At 47.0% G+C, this 18,161-nt stretch overlaps 1 protein-coding gene across 2 annotated transcripts; it reads left to right on the forward strand.

Moving 5' to 3' along the window:
* The first annotated feature begins 683 nt into the window (after nt 1-683).
* DLL4 (delta like canonical Notch ligand 4) lies at nt 684-12,433 on the forward strand. 2 transcript variants are annotated; one of them, XM_065685349.1, is made up of 11 exons: nt 684-993; nt 1,117-1,380; nt 2,054-2,111; nt 2,799-3,068; nt 4,004-4,064; nt 4,173-4,303; nt 5,745-5,914; nt 6,987-7,206; nt 7,686-8,394; nt 9,151-9,259; nt 10,590-12,433. In XM_065685349.1, the coding sequence occupies exons 1-11, from the start codon at nt 940-942 to the stop codon at nt 10,593-10,595; spliced, it is 2,052 nt and encodes a 683-aa protein (XP_065541421.1). In that variant the 5' UTR covers nt 684-939; the 3' UTR covers nt 10,596-12,433. The 2 variants fall into 2 exon arrangements, with proteins under 2 accessions (XP_065541421.1, XP_065541419.1); XM_065685347.1 differs by lacking the exon at nt 10,590-12,433 and having other exon boundaries at nt 9,151-10,573.
* Nucleotides 12,434-18,161: the final 5,728 nt, after the last annotated feature.

Consider the following 18,161-nt stretch of genomic DNA (forward strand, 5'->3'; position numbering starts at 1 on the left):
AGTCGAGCAAGCACCGTTTTACTTTTCCTTTCCACCCGGGGCAAGCTTCCCCCTAAGCAGGGCAGCTCCGTCCGCGGCCGCCCCGTCCCGTTCCGGAGTGAGGGCGGGTTGGGGGATACGAGGAGCGGGCGAGGATGTGGGGGGGGGGGGGGGGGGGGAGAAGCGGGAGCAAACTAACTAACTAACTAGCTAACTACCGTGCTGTTTAAACATTTCATCTATTGTTCGCCCGCCGTGGAAGGCTGCTCTGCGGAGCGGCGTCTGATTTTCGAGGGGACTCTCCCCGGGTGAGCGCCGTAAATATCTCACCAGATGCTCGGCTCGGCCGTAATCAGCTCGGCCCCGCGGCGGGCAGCGCGGCACCGGCGGCGGCAGCAGCAGGGTATTAATTCTGGATACGAGAGCTCTCCGCAACATTTGGCTCCTCTTTTTTTTTTTTTTTTTTTTCTTTTTTTTTTTTTTTTTTTCCAGAAAGGAAAGATGGAAAAGGGGAGGGATCTCCCGTGAGTCTGACTGACAGTTTACATAATGAGCTTGTGAGGATGCGAGGCAACTATATAAACAGCTCCAAGCGAGGCAAGTTTTCCATTTACCGAGCGCGGTCAGCACCGGCCGAAGGAGGAGCGGTTACGCGCTCAGCGCTCCCCTCCGCGGCTCCCACCCGGCCCTGGAGTTTATAAAGACGACGGCGGCGATCGGAGGTCGGCGGTCGGCTGCAGGATTAATACCCAGAAAGGGGGCGGATCGACACCTGGATTTTACCTTCCCATTTCTGCTGGTGCTCGGGGAATATTTGGAAGAGCGGGTTGCTCCAGGAGAACCGAACCGCCGTGACGCGCCTCTTTTCTCCCTCGACCGAGAACCGCTCGCTTGGACCGTTTGAGGAATACAGGAGGAAAACTAAACCCACTAAGACCCGGGAGCTCGAATAACACAAGGATGACAGCCTTGCGCACCTTTGGCTTGACGTTTCTGTTAATGATTTTGCAGCAGGTAATGGCACATGGCAAAAATAAAGAGGGTTCGCGAGCTGTAAAGTGGGTGATGGCACAAGTTTGCGTGGCGGAGCCGGGTAAGGTCTGATTTGGCTATTTTGTGTGTCTCCCCTTTGTGCAGAGGGTGTCCGGCTCTGGCGTCTTCCAGCTGGAGCTGCACGAATTCGTGAACAGCCACGGGTCGCTGGCCAGCGGGAAGCCCTGCTCCCCACACTGCAGGACCTTCTTCCGCGTTTGCTTGAAGCATTTTCAGGCTGTGGTCTCCCCGGGCTCCTGCACTTTCGGCAGCATCATCACCCCGGTACTGGGGACAAACTCCTTCAGCATCAAGGACACGGAGAGATTTGACAGCCCCATCAAGTTGCCCTTTAACTTCACGTGGCCGGTGAGATTCCACTCCCAACCCGATCGCGGCGTTGGGGCAGGAGGGCGGCAGGGCAAGGCGAAGCGCGGCAGCGTAAACAAACCGCTGTCGCCTTTAGACTTATTCCCAGAACTTCCTTTAAAGGAGGAGGAAAGGGGAAAAAAAAGGGGGGGGGGGGGGAAGAAAGAAAAAGAAGAAAGAAAAAAGGGGAAAAAAGCGATTAAAAAAGCGCACCCAGACCAGGAGTACTTGGGATAATAAACGTTATTAAAGCAAAGGGGTGGGGGGAGTGTGAGGATCCGCGGGCTGTAGGAGGGAGAGGGAAGAGCGTAGCCGCGGGGAGAATGCCGGTGCAGGGGGCGGTTGGGGTGCTGGGTGTGTACCGGCGGTGCTGGGATGCTCAGTGGGATGCCGGGGATACCCTATAGGGTTCCCCGTTGAGTGCCAGGGTGCCCGGGAGGGCTGCTGGGTGGCCAGTGGGGTGTCAGGGCTCCCGGTGGGATGCTGGGTGCCCGGTGAGGTTCCCGGTGGGGTGCCTGTGTGGGATGCCGTAGTGCCCGCTGGGATGCCGGGGTGGGGTGCAAGCGCTCCCGTTGGGATGCCGGGTGCCCGGTTGGTCGCCGGGGTGCCCATTGGGGTGCCAGGTATCCCGGTGTCCGGTCTGACTTCGGTTTCTCCGCCACTCTTCCCGCAGGGAACCTTCTCGCTGATCATCCAGGCCTGGCACGCGCCCGCCAACTACCTGCCGGAAGGTGACTACGGCCGTGCGCCGCCGGCAGGGGTCGCTCTCGCGCCGGGAGCGCCCCTTTACCCCCTCTTTACCCCCCCACCCCAATCCCGAAACGGTTAACGGCAGCCCCGGCTCAGCTGTTTATACCATAACTGCCGGGACCGGCTTTATCCCACCATCAGGAGCCGGTCCCCCGACGATATCCATCAGGGGCCGCTTTGATTCTGCCCTGGCCTAATCTCCAACACAATTGCGTTTCCTCCGGTTTATTTTTGGCGTGGGAAAGCGAGGCGGGCTGCGGTGAGAAAGCCGGGAGGCTGCCAGCGAGCCCCGGCCGCCTTTTCCTGTATTTTACACCTTGCTCGAATTCCGCCCTTTGGAAAGGAATAATGGCTTTGGGATGTTTTTCTGAGCAGAGAGGAAAAGGATATTTCACGGCAGCCCTCGCTTTCAAAGGCCCCTCCGCTGAGCCCCCCTCGGCCGGGGTGAGCGCACCCCGACGGCCACGCTCGTATGTGGGGCGCCTCACCCTCACACACGCTTATATACGCGCACATATGTGTCTGTACATATATATATGTATCTATATGGGATCGCGGGGCCGGTTCCGCTCCCCTCCGTCGGGGTAGGGGGGGGTTCTCACTGCGGTTTCGGTGACGGGCTGTGCGCGGCGCACGGCGGGGGCTGACACGGGACCGCTCTCCCGCAGGCTCCCGGCCGCCCTCCGAGGACTGGCTCATCAGCCAGATGTCGATCCAGCGGTCGCTGTCGGTGGGCGAGGACTGGTCGGAGGACGTGCAGAGCAGCCCGCTGACCCAGCTGCGCTACTCCTACCGGGTGGTCTGCAGCGAGAACTACTACGGAGAGAGCTGCTCCCGTCTCTGCAAGCGCCGCGACGACCGCTTCGGGCACTACGTCTGCGAGGCGGACGGCAGCCTGGCCTGCCTGCCGGGCTGGACCGGCGAGTACTGCACCGAACGTAAGTGCCCCACCGCCGGCAACGGCTGCCGAGAGGCGGAGGGAGGTTGGGGGCTCCCCACACACGCTGGGAGCAGCGCTGGGGCCTCAGTGACCTATGTAGCATCACCCACTTTGGCTCCCCAAGGCCCTGCTCTGTGCTGAATGGGTGTGAGCGTGAGAGAAGTGTTGGAACCCAAGAAGCCTTCAGGAAACGCAGCTCCCCATGCCACCAGGGAGCTTGTTTGATGAAGGGACCCAAACTCACGTCCCCTTGTCGCATTCCACGAGCTGGCCTGATCCTGGCTGTAGCTGTCGTTGTGGTCAGTCTTTAAAACACGGTGGCTTTGACACTGCAGCAAGGCACCGTGTGAGGTTACCTGCAGGCTTCTGGGGCCATGTTTCCGTGCTGACCTTTCCACTCCCTGCCTGGAGAGAGAATGTTGCATGCTGAGGACTTTGCCTCCGTTGCCTGCCAGCGCTGTGCTTCACCTCTGTGAGCATTAGTAGCAAAGAGCGAGCTATCAGAGAAAGGAGCTGGGCTGATAACCTTGAATCAATGATACCTGTTCCAACTTAACAATGCTAGCAGCTTGTCCATCAGCTGCTTCTACCATTCCTGCTGCCCGAGGAGATGAGCCAGGTGTTGTGGTGTAGTAGTGGGAATCCTAATGCAAGCACAAGCCAAAACCTCTTGCTCCTTTTCTAGCAAGAGTTCATGTTTGTTGCGTAAACAGAAAAACTAAAGAACAATTTGTCAAGTGTTGGCTCTCCTTTCCCACTTCCTCCTGCTCCAGAGCTCCCTGTACCAAGGATTTTTAAAACAAGGCTTTGAAAATGTAAAACTGCTTTCCAAAGTAGTTATTTTAAAGCTGGCATTCACCCTTTAAAAAGCATATTCTGTAGTGCCATGTGTATTCACCTAAATGTTTCTGCTTTCCTATGTTCTCTTCACAGCCATCTGCCTGTCTGGATGCACTGAACAGAATGGATATTGCAACAAGCCTGGAGAGTGCATGTGAGTAGATGGCAATCACAATCCAAACTTCAGTTAGAACATCCCTTTGTAATAGAAACTTCAACTCTTTCCCATGTCATTAATGTTTTAATTTGGCTTTTCTTTTAGCTGTCGCCCTGGCTGGCAAGGCCGCTACTGTGATGAATGCATTCCCCATATAGGCTGCCGCCACGGAACATGTAAAACACAGTGGCAGTGCATATGTGACGAAGGATGGGGTGGCCTCTTCTGTGATCAAGGTTAGTTCTGAAGGTCATGCTTATGGCTCAAGATTGGGTACTCCTCAGTACCGGACTAAGGAATCTGACCCATTGGATGTAGAACTAAGTTTCTGCAAGGTCCATGTTCATAGGCATCAGTTTGTACCACCGCTGTCCTAGATACCAATTCCTGTATTTGTAGTAATTTTGGTTGAAAACAAGCAAACCTTTTTGGTAGCTCTTGTAAAAAAAAGAAGTTTTTCTCTTGGGGAAAAACCCCAACAACATGGAGGAGTGGTAACAGGCAAGTTTTCTGCCTGCTCCAGTGAAGTTTGACTTACTCCCTGTTCAACTATAACAATTTACTAAACAGTTTCCAGCAGCAGTAAACACCATCATTTGGGCCTTCCTTATTTTGCATACAAGGAAGTTAACTCTTGTGATAAGTCTGGAGCATGAGAGAAAAATCTTGTAAGCAAGAATGAAAAGTACAGGTTCCATTTTAAGGTACACCAGACCACTTCCACCTATTCAACCCACTGAATCACTGAACTGTAGCCAGCTGAGCAGTCATGTCCTCAAGGCCATATATGCATTGCTGGCACTGAGCTCATGAAGTGCTCAAAGCAAGCTAAGTGTTTTCAGGACAGTTAAAGGATTAAGATGGTGAAGTCTGAATAAAGCAGGAAAAGTAAAGTTGCATGGCTCTGTTTCTGCTTGTAGTTATCTATTAACCAGTTGTATTCCAATTACTCTATGGTATTTATAGAGATAATAAAGATTTTCTGCTTACGTCCTATGAACTTGTGCACTTAACCTTTCTTTCAAATTTAAGGGGAAAAAAAAGAGGACTGTCAAGCTTAGCAGAGCATTTAGACAGTTTAAACTACCAACATTCATAACAAGAGAGCATGGTAAATAAACAATAAAAGATTTCCAGTGTTTGTTTAAATCTCCAAGCCAAAACATCATTATTCCCTCCCTACCTCCCCAGAATGTGCCTCCGAGCACACCTTTCAAAGATGGGGCTTACTGTTTTAGTATGTGACATGTTGTGTACATAGTGCTGTGGCATGCCTTTTGGGGAACACGCACTTAGGAAGGACATTCTCCATTTGGCATCTAATCCCATCGCAGCTAATGGGTTTATCCCCGTTAAAAAGGGAGAGTATACAAAAGCAGTAAGAAAGTTACACTTTTGCCAGGCGTCAAAACGCAGAGCTCATGTATTACAGTGACAGACATAGAGAAGTATCTAAAACTGAGGATAACCTGAAACTCCTGATTATTACTGATAATAACCTGGATTACCATCCCCATTATTCCTGTTTGTTGCAGAATTAATTACTTCATAGAAAATTCTGTCTTTTTTGTTGACTAAAGTGTGTTCATATGAATCATAGCATCATAGAATGGTTAGGGTTGGATGTCTTTTCCCAGCCATAAAAGACATTTTCTCCATCTCCTGCTATCTTTGCAGATCTGAACTACTGCACCCACCACAGACCATGCAAAAACGGAGCAACCTGCATGAACACCGGCCAGGGCAGCTACACGTGTTCATGCAAACCTGGCTTCACCGGTGTTGACTGCGAACATGAGATCAGCGAGTGTGACAGCAATCCCTGTAGGAATGGTGGCAGTTGCACGGTGAGAGCATTTTAAATGTAAGGTCTTTGTGTGAAGCAAGCCTCAGTATACCTTACCCACAAATGGTGCTGTAACAACATAATGGGAACTTGATAGTACACAGGTTCGTTACTGACACTCACAAACTACCACACTGAACCCTTCCCGAGAGGTGTCAGGGGAGGAAGTCTGTCACAGGAGGAGATGTATCATCTAGATTAGAACTAGTCAACTGATCCTTAGGTTTCTGTGGCAGCCGTTATGAGAACTTGGCAAGATGCAAGGTTGGTGAGGGAGCAGGCCTGTAAAAAACAAGCTTCTCAAACCAAGGTTCATGCAGAAATGTGCTGTCTTCATTTTCATAGCAAATAAAAGAAAACTTCTGTTTTCTGCTGCAGCATCAGACAATATGAGGGCAATCAGCTGAATACTTTCTGTGAAACAGGGTTCTGCAGTTTTAGTTTCCTGCAGTCTAGTGTTTCAGTATGTTTTCGGCTTCAGTCAACGATTGATTTTACCTGTTGATAAAGGCTGATCAATTATAGATAGCAAATATAATTTGATGCATGTTCAGATTAAAGCTAATGATGCAAGACCCTAGCTCCATTCTCCCCAGGCCTTGGATATACATGACTTGGAAAGAAAAAGCAGTTTGGTTGTGAGCTGGGTGGTGGGGATTTATCTATGTCAAAGCAGGTAAGCCCTTGTAAAATAAAAAGGGCTCCCGTGCTGAAGATAAATAGCCTGATTCCAGCTGTGTAGGTTGACACATACCACATTCTGCTCTGGGAGACCTTCCAGGATCCCAGTAGACAGTAGTGGTGTTAGTAATGGTTTTGTCTAGCTGCCTGTAGGCACCCTACAACTGCATCTTGTGTAGCTGCATATGGCTGGTTCACAGCTGTATCTCTCACAGTCCAGCCTGCAGTTATTTACTCACCAAATGTCAGCTTTGTCACATCAGTGTGGCAGGGACTGAACATCAGTGGGTGGGCAGGGACTGCACAGTGCTCACTGATGCCCAAAACCAAGCATGCAAACAGCTATTATTTGGTGCCATCAAATAACAGTGGCCTAATGTTGTGTTTTGCAGGATATGGAGAACGGTTATCACTGCCTGTGCCCCCCTGGCTACTATGGCACTCACTGTGAGCACAGCGCTTTGACATGTATAGATTCTCCATGCTTCAATGGTGGCACCTGCCTGGAGAAAGACCAAGGAGCCAGCTACACTTGTATTTGCCCTTTTGGCTTCACAGGGTCAAACTGTGAAAAAAAAGTGGACCGGTGCACAAGCAACCCATGTGCAAATGGTGAGTCTTCTTATCCCAAACTCCGTGTCTCTGCATCACTCATGCTTTTCAGTGCAGAAGTGATAGAAATCCAATCTGACCTTTACTCTTCCTTTAGTACAATTAGTCCCTCTCCCTGCTGTATTCCACATCTACCCTAATTCTAGTCGCTTGCTGGGCTTTCCACTGGCATTTTCAGGGCAACAAAACAGTGCACAGACTTATCAGATGATGGCAGGATTAAGTAAATGAACTTAAGTTTATTGTGTGTTTAGAAGGGGAATATTTTAAGGCATGGTGATGCAACTGGGTAACCTAGAAAGAGCTTTAAGATATGAGGTTGTTCTGTAAAATGACCTCCTTCTTATTGAGATAGCACCAAATGCTAACCAGGAGAGGTTTAGTGAGATAGCACCAAATGCTAACCAGGAGAGGTTTAGTTTTCCAAGTGAAGTGCATTGCACACTAATTTGTTTTTAATTGTACTTTTTTCTCCTCAGATGGCAATTGCTTTTACCTTGGTCAGATCCGTGTGTGTCGCTGTCGGCCCGGTTTCTCTGGTCAGAAATGTGAGATAAACATCAATGATTGTGCCAGAAACCCGTGTTCCAATGGGGGAACTTGTCATGACCTGATCAACGATTACACCTGCACATGCTTGCCAGGCTACAGTGGCAGGAACTGTGACATCAAAACCAGAGATGAATGTGCTTCTGGACCATGTGAGAATGGAGGCACATGCTACAGCGGACTTTATAGTGCCAACTTTGTCTGCTACTGTCCTTCTGGCTTCATGGGCAACCGTTGTGAATTGCCAGTTTATTCAGTGCCCGTTACTCTTCCTCCTAAGCCAGTCCCCTGGATTGCTATATCCATGGGGGTGGGACTGGTGGCTTTGCTCATACTGTTCTGCATGATAGCAATGGTCATCAGACAGATGAGGATGCACCCAGAGCAGGACTTGGAGACAATGAACAACCTGTCTGACTTCCAGAAGGACAATCTCATTCCAGCTTCCCAGCTCAAAAACACCAATAAAAACAAAGACCTTGAAGTGGACTGTGGGCTGGAGAAATCAAACTACAAACCCAAGAATCATAAACTGGACTACAATCTGGTAAAAGACCTGACAAGTAGAGGGACGCAGGAGGAGAAATACTACAAAAGTGAAAAGTGTTTAGGAGAAAAGTCTCCCCTCCGATTACACAGGTGAGAATGCAGTCTCCCTTCTGGTCTTTGTTAAGGCTTCTCATCTTCATTCCAATCTAGAAGCAGATGAAAAAATACGGGGGGAAAAAAGAAACCTCAAACGGCTAATATACAAAACAAACCAGGGCAAATCCAGGAATCTTTATACTGGAGTGTGCATGTCACAGCCAAGTGTTATCCTTAGCTAAGTCAATTAGATTAAGTGTTTGTGCAAGGTGTTGCTAGTATGGGTACTGTGAAGGGGAATGGGAGTGGCTAAGTCAGTGGTGAAAGCAAGAAGTATCTTTCCTTCCTCAACACATCTTGGAGGAACAGCAGTTAAGGCATATAGTGATTAAAAATAAGTATTTGACTTATTAAAAAGGCAAAATGATCTGCCTACTGAGAAGGATAGAGTAAAACCAACTACTCTTCTTCAAAGAAGGAAAAGGGCAAGTGTGCATTGGCCCATCAGTTTTCTGATGCATGTACTGAAAGCCTTGTCTGGGATCAGCTTGGGGCTGTTACACTGAGGGGTCTGAGAAGTAGGCTATTAGGCTGGACACAGCAGAAGTATAGGAAGACAGTAGCTATTGCTTACTTCCACTTTTCTAGTATAATGTCCTGCCAACACATAGAACATGTTAAACTTCATCCTCTTCACTCCCCTCCCACACCTTCACGGCTATCTCATTACACCCCTCCGTATTCATGATAGATTTTGAGTCAGGCTTGTTAGAAGTCAATTAATGTTAATTTCTCTCTCCCCTGCCTTAGTGAAAAGCCGGAATGTAGGATATCAGCGATATGCTCTCCGAGGGATTCAATGTACCAGTCGGTCTTTGTGATAACAGAAGAAAGGAATGAGTGCATCATAGCCACAGAGGTAAGTAAGAACACAGGTGGACGAGCATAAATTGACAAAGTAAAGGGGTAAATTATCCTTTAGAATTGCATATAAGGAAGTTACTCTATTTTCAGGGATCCTGATGCTTCCCAGCATTCACCTCTCCTCTTTTGTGGCCCACACAGAACATACAGTGAAGAAAATAAGCAAATTAGCAGCCCTGATTCTATTAAAGCAGAGATTTTGAGCTTGGGTATGTCAGCAGGGGATGAAAGCACAAAACATCAGCCCATAAAAATTCAGCATGTTGTAGGATTATTTCCTCTTAAATAGGTAGACAGCAAAAATAGAAATAGCAACCATTCATAGGCCCACTGAAGTAAACCTATGTTTTTTCCCCATGACTGCAATGGATAACCCTGTGTTCTGTGGAAATGGGTAAAGCTATAGAGATTTCCAACAGCACATGGAAGGTAGCTGAATGTGTTAGTGGATAGCCATAAAAGCCGTGTAGGAAGTCTTGATGTTATATGGAAAGTCAGATGACAGATACATGAAAAACGAAGGGCCTAGCATTGAACTCTGAAGACATTAAAAAGGAGCTATTAAAGAAGCAACCAGCTCCTAAAGAATTACTGACCCTTTGGAAAAAGGCTCCGTGGAAGTTAAAGGCAATTTGATGTTAACCAATACCTGCCTCCTTTGGTGTAGCTGTCTTTAGGAGTAGTTTCAGGCTTGAGGAAAGAGAAGCTTGCTGTGCTGTGTAGCAGTGATCTGTGAAGTCGGATCTGCAGGATTCTGTCTCCCTTGCCAGGGTGGATATCGGATTTCCCCTTGAAGGCAAGCTGGAACACAAGTCAACCAACAGTATTAAAAGTTTAAGACTAAGTGAAAGGATTTTCAGAGATACAGATGACAGCTAGACGCTTCATTCCCGTTGACTGACCTATATACCGTATCTTCCTTTGAAGATCTTGCTGACCCAAGCCAGACTCCCAGATTTACATCAGGCATCTCCAGAAGTACTGTTATTTTCAGAATGCCAGCCCCTGAAACCTCTCTCCACATAATTCAGGTTTAGTGCTTCTGAACACAAGCTATTTAACTATACTGTATGCTTTTTACAGAGACCTAATGCACCCGCATTTGTAAGCATTCTTCCCCTCAGTCCAGGTAGAGAGGCTACTCATCATAAAGACAACATCTTTTGCTGGGGATTCTTTGTCTCTGGACCCAGCCAAGACCGTTGAACTCTGACAGTTAATCTGCAGTAATATCTGGCTTAAATTGCTTTGGTTTGACATACTTGTTAGTTCTGCAGTACTCTGTGCTGTGCTTCCTTCTCATTGCTGGTATTATATCCTGACAGGTATAAGACTGAAGATCAGCCCATTTGCACCTCAGATATGGTAATGCCAGTAGATGGACGTTCCTGCTGCATTGTTTACAATTCAGAACTGGATTGGACTGTTTTTACTTACATGCAACTTGCTGCTCTCAGGCGGAGGATGGAACTGGGTGAACTGGACAGACTGTGAATTTACTGAAAGATGCAATACACCTTTTTGTTCTTACTGCCCTTGTTTGAAGTTTGATACCAGGAATCTCATTGGCTATAGAAGAGGGGAGGCAGAGGGAAGAGAGAGGGGTTAAACATGTTGATGGATTTTGTTTTTAAGAGATACTGAGGCCAGTTCCTCATGGACAGACCCCTGGCTTTCCAGAACTCTGGTTATGGGAGGTGCCGGTAGATGAGGAGGCACTTAACTATCACAGATGTTGCCATGGAAAGTGTGAAGAAAGACACATTGCTATGCAGATAATGGATACAGTATAAACGAGGTCTCCATGTTTTTCTGGGTTTAAAAGTGCCTAAAATGTGTTAAGAGAATCTAACAATCCCAAACAAAGACTTGACTGCTCTTTCTGCAGTCACCTGAACAGTATTGGGCAGGGATGGTTGATACTTCCTGCTACACAGCTACTTGCGTCTCCTCTCTCCTGCTGCATGCATTGGAGACTGTGTAAGGGGCGAGAGGAGGAAGGAAAGAGGAATACTGAATTTACATGTCATCTCATTTGGTGATGCTTTGGAGAACTGATTGACCCAAGCCACAGTGTGGGACAGGATTTTTGTGGATTTAAACATTCAAGAAGGAAAAGTTGCGATAAGGAATGTGTACAGCCTCTTCCCCATTGATAAGGAGGAGGCGTGATCCCAGCTCTATTTAAAGCCTTACAAACGCGTTTAAAGTCAATCAGCTCCTAGAACCTTTATGTGCTGAGCTGTCTCAGCTGTTTTCATGCCCTTTGCACTACCAGTGATTGTGAATAGACATCATTACTTTTTTCTTCTCCTTCCTCATTCTCTCCCTCCCCCTGCCTTATTTTGACACAGAGTTGCGGGTTTATGTCGTGTTTCTGAATTAGGTGCCACCTTCTACTGCAAATAGTCTCAAAATTGCAGCTGTTACGTTCTGAAGGAGAAGCAGCAGTGTGACTCCCCCCCCCCCCCCCCCAATTTCTCCATCTGGTTGCAACACCCCATCTCCCATCCTTCATCCCAGTTCCAAATACCCAATATCAAAGCATCCACAGAGACACCCTCTGCCAAGACAGGTAGAGATTGGAGTTAAAAGGTTCTAGGCTCATCCTGGTTCTTTCATACCCACTCATTGCTACACAAAAAGGGGAAGCCTGCCCCTGGAAACCAGAGGTGTGCAGAAGCTCTTTTCTTATATGCATATTTACAGCAATACCGGACACCCCAGTGGAAAGTGCTGTGACATGAATGAGATGAGACCATGGGGTGGGACAGAATGAGGAGGGAGGAAACAAGATCTCTTTGAAGAAACCTGGACCATGCTATCTCTCGGACAGCGATATTCCTGCCCTTGTAAATCCTGTTGTTGGACTTACCCATCTACTGCCTTGAACTGTGCAGACAAGACCCCTTCAAAATGTCCACTACTGACCTTCTGCTCTGACCATGTAGGACCAGTTTGAAGATGACCTTCAGAAATCAATAATATGGGTTTTAGTTTGTCTGTTTGTAGTTTATTTTGAAGACTAGTATTTCAGTAATTTAAAAAGAAAAAATCAGAAGCACTGAACTTTCTACGTTTTATAACATTATTTTGTATATAATGTATATTTATAATCAAAACAGAAGTGTAAATATGTTTATTACTTCTCATGTAATGTTTTTAATGTGATGACAAAGTTTGAAGTTTATTTTTTTTTTCAAGCAATGAAAATACTTTCCTGCTACTACGACGTTTCTTGTGGTTTGTCCTTTTACACCTCAGGTTCCACGCTTCTGTGAGAGCCAAGCTTACTTGAAGCCCCTGAAGTAAGCTTGCCTGCCTGCTCCCCGCAGCCAGCCCTACAGTCACACTTTACACACCAACTGCTGTCAGCTGCTTTATGTAAAACAGTTATACTGCTAACTGCTGTCAACAAAGTTGTTCAGCTGAGTGGCATTCATCTGACAAAGTTATACATATTTATATTGTGATATATAACATATATATATACACATTTACATACACATCCTCTTGCTATGGACTGGGACTGAACTGTCGGGGAAGTTACTTTTATTAACATCTCGCTCTTTCTCTTCCGTGACAACTCATGGCACGGAAGATGCAGATACAACACCATTTCAAAGTGGCTTAATAATTGTGCTGGACTGGCTTGGGTTTCACTTACAGAACAAGATACGATGACTGTTTCTTTTTAATCCCATTTCTTTAAAGACTTTCAGTAAGACCTAGGTCTTGCCCTCAGGTTACTCTTGCCCAGCATCTGCAATTACACCTGCAAGATGGTGTCCTTGCTTGTTTGATTGCGATGGGTGAGATCTGTCTTTCACTTGGCGGATTAGAGGGAGTTTCAGGCTTTCTCCTCCCAAGTTCCTTCCACTACACCAGCAGCTGTGTCCTCCCAGGGCACCACAAAGTCATTATCTTCCACAGCCCTTTTGGAGGATGTTGCCGCAAAACAAGCGTAAAAGCACACTTGTATAAAACACCCCCAGCAGGTTTAGTAGCCTTTGAAGCACATACGTTTACTGACTATTGAATCTCTCACTATATCAGCTAGGTGTGATAGGGCCAAAAGCTGAACGCACAAAAGCAAAACCTCTAAGAGCAGGAAACCAGTGCTGCTCTATTTTAAACCCAGACTTTTTTGTTGCTGTTGACAAAACGCCAAAAAAGCATCTTAGTGGTTGATGCTTTTCCTATCTTTCCCCAATATAAAATCTAACCAAAATTTGCTAGTTTTGAAAAGAACGCAAAACCCCAACCCCCACTGGCGTTAGATAAGCACCGTAACAAATCGTTTTAATTTTTTCATTCACATACTGCAAACAAGGGTTTATAAGGCTCCTTCTGGGTGCATTATTAAGATTACGTAAATACTATTTACTTGGGATGGGTTTGTTTCTCCCTCAGTTCTATTCTTAGCGAAATTAACTCTCAAATCCCAGCCAGTTTTTCCCTGGCCACCATAAAAACAAATCTAAGATGAAACTCAGAAATAAAAAGCCACCTCCCCCTCCCCAAACATTCACCCTGTAGAGCAAATTATGAAAAACAAGCCATTGACAAAAAGCCGAGCAGATGCTCCCTGCTTGCAGTCCTTCCTCGGCAATGTGAAATAAACCCAACAGATGCCTCTCTTAATTGAGCACATGGATTACATACACACATGCACTCTGTCCTGCTTAAAACAAAACACACACAAAACTCAAACAGGAAAATAGCCAGAGAACTCTTCCCAAAGCCGAGGCAAGCAGGAATGCTAAGACCAAAAAAGACTCGGCTTTTCCTGCTCGAAACGAGACAGGAAACCGTATCCGTAGACAGAAGGGAGTTGAAATCCATTAAAACCCGTGGACCTGATTATGTAGATCCCACAGGGTAAAGCAGGTACAACACATGCCTTTGTGTAGCCACACAGGAGAGAGGAAAGAGAAAAAAGCATCAGCTTACAAGGAAATCTGTGAATATTTACTGGAGGCACGACTGCACGATGCAGCTACCAGAATAGATCATAGATCCCACACAGGAAAAACAGGAGCGGTGCCTGCTTCCACACAGGAGGAGATGGAAAGCATATGTGAATCTATGCACGTGTGCACATCCCCAAGTCCTTGCCAAAGAAACCACAAGCAAATTAGCTGAACACAGAATATGACCTGGATTTAACCCACAGCTTGGCCAAAAATGTCCTTACTGAGAGGTGCTGTGCACTGACTGCTCACCAGCCTGGCCCCCCGCAGCGAGCGCATCTCTGAGCCACAGTACATGAACTCAGCAGGGGGAGCTCCGAGATCCTTCCTTCTGGGCTGTAAGGACTTGACCCGAATGTCAAAGATTCTTTTGAGGGTCACAGATGATGCCAGGACCGCAAATGTACCAATAAAGAATGCCTTTTCTCTTAACAAACTCATAGAGTTCTCAGGTCCAACTGTGCAACTAACGTCTCTCAGCATCATTCACACCAACAGATTTGGCTCGAGGGCTGCACCTAAGCTTGGCTTTCATTCTCAAAAACTGCACAAACTCACTTAAATGCAATGTGTCAAACCAACAGTTTTAAGAACAGACTCTGACTGAGAAACTCTTTGGTGTTCCCTTGTATTAGCACCTGATAGGAGCTATTTCACAGCCACGCAGAGCCCTTCAGCCTAAACAATTTCAGAGCTGGACCGAGCGAGAGGGGTGCTGCTCCCTGCAGCACTTCACTGAAGTTGTTCCATGCTTGGCTACAGCCCTTCATTTACCTCTTTAATCAGACTGCTGATTAGGGGAAACAGACGCTGGGATATACCCGTAGCTATAGCACCCACTGGTGCTGAGACAACACGCAGCAGGACTGTGCTGATGCAGATACAGCTCAGGGCATGGAGTTCAGTTAGGGCAGATGAGAGATGCTTGTAGAAATTCAGTTTGATGCAGGATGTGCCTAAAAGAGGATAAAATGGAGAATCTTGATCAAATGCAGAATGCATTTTATTATGCGCAATACTTGTCCAGCAACAGCTCTTAGCCTTGAATGAGCTGCTGAGAAAGCCGAAATTAGTTATTGCGCAACTGCAACCATGTAGCCCAACAGATGAAACCATCTCTGTAAAAATGCCTTTCAAGTATTTTCATTGCTCCTCAGTCTTTTTTCATTACTTCATGCTAAAACGAGACAGGCACAGCAGTTCACTAACACATACTTCAGCTGCTTAAGAGACAGTTATGTCTCCGTGTTTGCCCATCATTCCCTTATCTCACATTCCTGATCCATAAATACAGACTGATTTTACACAGCAGGTATGACACTCCCAGCACCTTTTGTTCACAATTCAGACTCTGGTTGCGCAGAATTGACATAACTCCGTGGCCCTCTGCCATGCTTCACTGTTTTCATAACTTCAGTTTTACAGCCTCTGTGGAGAGTCAACATCAAGATCTCCCCCCTCCACGCTCTCTCTGTTCAAGTTTTGCCAGCTCAGCTCCCAGACCTTGCGGGCAGTGACCCTGCTGGCTGGTGACGCCCAAAGCACTGAGATTTCTCCCTGATCATCACTCTTGCGCCTGCTCTAACCCTGCCTACTCTGCTCTCAGACCTTGCCTGGGCAACAGCATGACTCAGCACCATAAAACTACCCTTTCTCTTTCTCCTCCCTCTTGCTGGTCTTACCATCTCCTTATGTCCTCACTTCTCTTCCCCTGTGCAGCTTTGGGGCATGTTTCTGCAGCACAGTGGTCTATCATGCTGCAGGGTTAGGACAGAACTCTGAATCATCAGCTACATGACGGGGCACAGAACAATAATTTCAGACGCTAAAGCAATTGTTCCATGCACAGGATTTAATTCTGGGGAGCAGCACGTACCTTTGTCCTGTCCCTTTTAAATCTGATGGCAGAGCATCACCTTCCCAAAGGTACTCCCGTCTCCACAGATAGATCAACCGTCACTTCCATTGAGCTCTGCAACCCTGGGAAGATGCGAGGAGGGGAGACACAATGTCCTCCCATCTGACTGGGTCACTCAGGGCTTCTGACTGACATATCATGTGAGGAGAGACCTAACAGCTAAGGCAAATAGAGTGGTCCATATGTGGAGATAACATAACCTTGGATGTTATGTGACCTGCATTATACAGGTGATCCCACAATTACTTTATGTCTTCCACATACGGTAGTGATGGACTTGCCTCTCACATTGGTAGCAGTGTGGTATGTAACCACTACAGAAAGGCTTAATCCCTCATTTCCTCTGCAAGCACTGAGTCTTTCCTCCTGTCAACCACAGTGGAGACTGCGGTCAGACTCCATCTACCCCTGCAGCCAACCCACCCTGGAAGAGTCCCAAAGTGCAAACCAGCACCTTGCTCATAGTCGTGTTTAGCAAATACATGGACAAGTGAGGGAAACACGCAGTTTGGGGAGAGGCTGTTTGGTGATGACATCTTTTATCTGTGCTTTATGACTTATTTATTGAGCTGTTGCTGGCTTCACAGTGGTTTTGTTGCTTACGTTTTTAACTGCCTAGAAGGTCACAGAGGCACTGTTTGTTTTCATAAATTAAGTTAAACCAACTCATATTTAATATCCAAACAAATCTGCTGAGAGTTAGGTTTATAGCTGGAGAGGCCATTACCAGCCAGAACAGGAATCGACCATTCCTGGCACAATGCAAGAGCTCTGACGATCCCTGTACTTGGGCACACAGCTCCCACAATGGTTTATGAGAAGGGTCAAGATTCCTGCTGCAAATATGAATCACTGTGTGTTTGAAATTCCTTTTCTATTAACACTCTTGAATATTTGCCTTACATGTTCTGCTTTGGCACAAAATGCCAAAGCATTGCCAAAGCATTTTTGTTCCTGCCCTGCTCTTCCTAAACTCATTTGTTGCCTGGAAGATTGTCAGCAAAGAAACACAGGACAACCTGAACAAAATGTATTTGGAGGGGGATATGATCCACACAGGATAAAAGTGTGATCATTACAAAAGAAAGGGCCCTGCTCTAATCCCCTCTTTCAATTCAACCCACCAGGTCTCGGCGTTAGCTTCTTTATCAATAGCTTCTCCTCCTCTCCTGTCTCCTTATAGTACAGAGGCTCTTTTCTTCCTCCAGACCACCTCACCCCCCCGCCTCCCCCCTTCACGTTAGATTACACTGATTTTCACTCCACTAATGGTATTCATGTTTGTCATTAGCTGCTTAGGAGGAGGGGTTTGAAGTTCTCCAGAACTCTAGATACAATTCACAACGCACGGCTGCGTTTCTAGAAACAGTTAACTTGCATCCTAGCAAGAGGCAGAAATGCCCACGTGCTTATAGCTACAAAAAGCTCTTTTTCACGGATGCAAGCTTGGTTAAGAAGCCTTTACATCAGATGCACGTTTTTCATAGGTGGGAAGAATTTCCTCACTGCTCTGGCAGTTGCTCCACAATCTGCTCCATCGCCTTCAGCAGACGCAGGTTCATCTCACCTCACTGCAGCCATCCACGCGTGAAGCGTCTACTTTAAGCCAACCGTGCGGCTTATCCTGGGTCATGGAAAAGGTAAAACCTTCCAGCGTTCCTCCTGGAGAGGCATCTGACACAGCTGTGAGTGAAGAGTGACTCTTGGAAGGGTCAACGCCGCTAAGGGAAGTGTGACAACTACCTTTACGATGGTTGCAGCCATGAAAGAGGCATCCTTAGGCATGAATTTGAGGAGAAGGCAATGCTTCTGTGGAGATGCAGATGCTTAACCCTTACATGCTCTTGAGAAAGCCTTCCTTTCAACAGCTGCCCTTCCCCTCTCCTGACACACAAGGTGGAGTTGTTAACACTAACATGACTCAGAGGATGTTGTGAAGACTCATATCCTTCAGACTCCTCATGGCTGCACAAGTGCAAATAAGCCTTTACTGTCCTCATCTTATT

This window comes from Lathamus discolor, chromosome 6 (genome assembly GCF_037157495.1).
Source record: "Lathamus discolor isolate bLatDis1 chromosome 6, bLatDis1.hap1, whole genome shotgun sequence".
Taxonomy (NCBI): Eukaryota; Metazoa; Chordata; class Aves; order Psittaciformes; family Psittacidae; genus Lathamus; species Lathamus discolor.

What these genes read in the sequence shown, in the direction of transcription:
- DLL4 (XM_065685347.1), top strand. Translation starts at nt 940, where the DNA reads ATGACAGCCTTGCGCACCTTTGGCTTGACGTTTCTGTTAATGATTTTG. An exon ending in CGCCAACTACCTGCCGGAAG is followed by an intron (nt 2,112 to 2,798) that starts GTGACTACGGCC and finishes GCTCTCCCGCAG; the next exon opens with GCTCCCGGCCGCCCTCCGAG. An exon ending in GGAATGGTGGCAGTTGCACG is followed by an intron (nt 5,915 to 6,986) that starts GTGAGAGCATTT and finishes TGTGTTTTGCAG; the next exon opens with GATATGGAGAACGGTTATCA.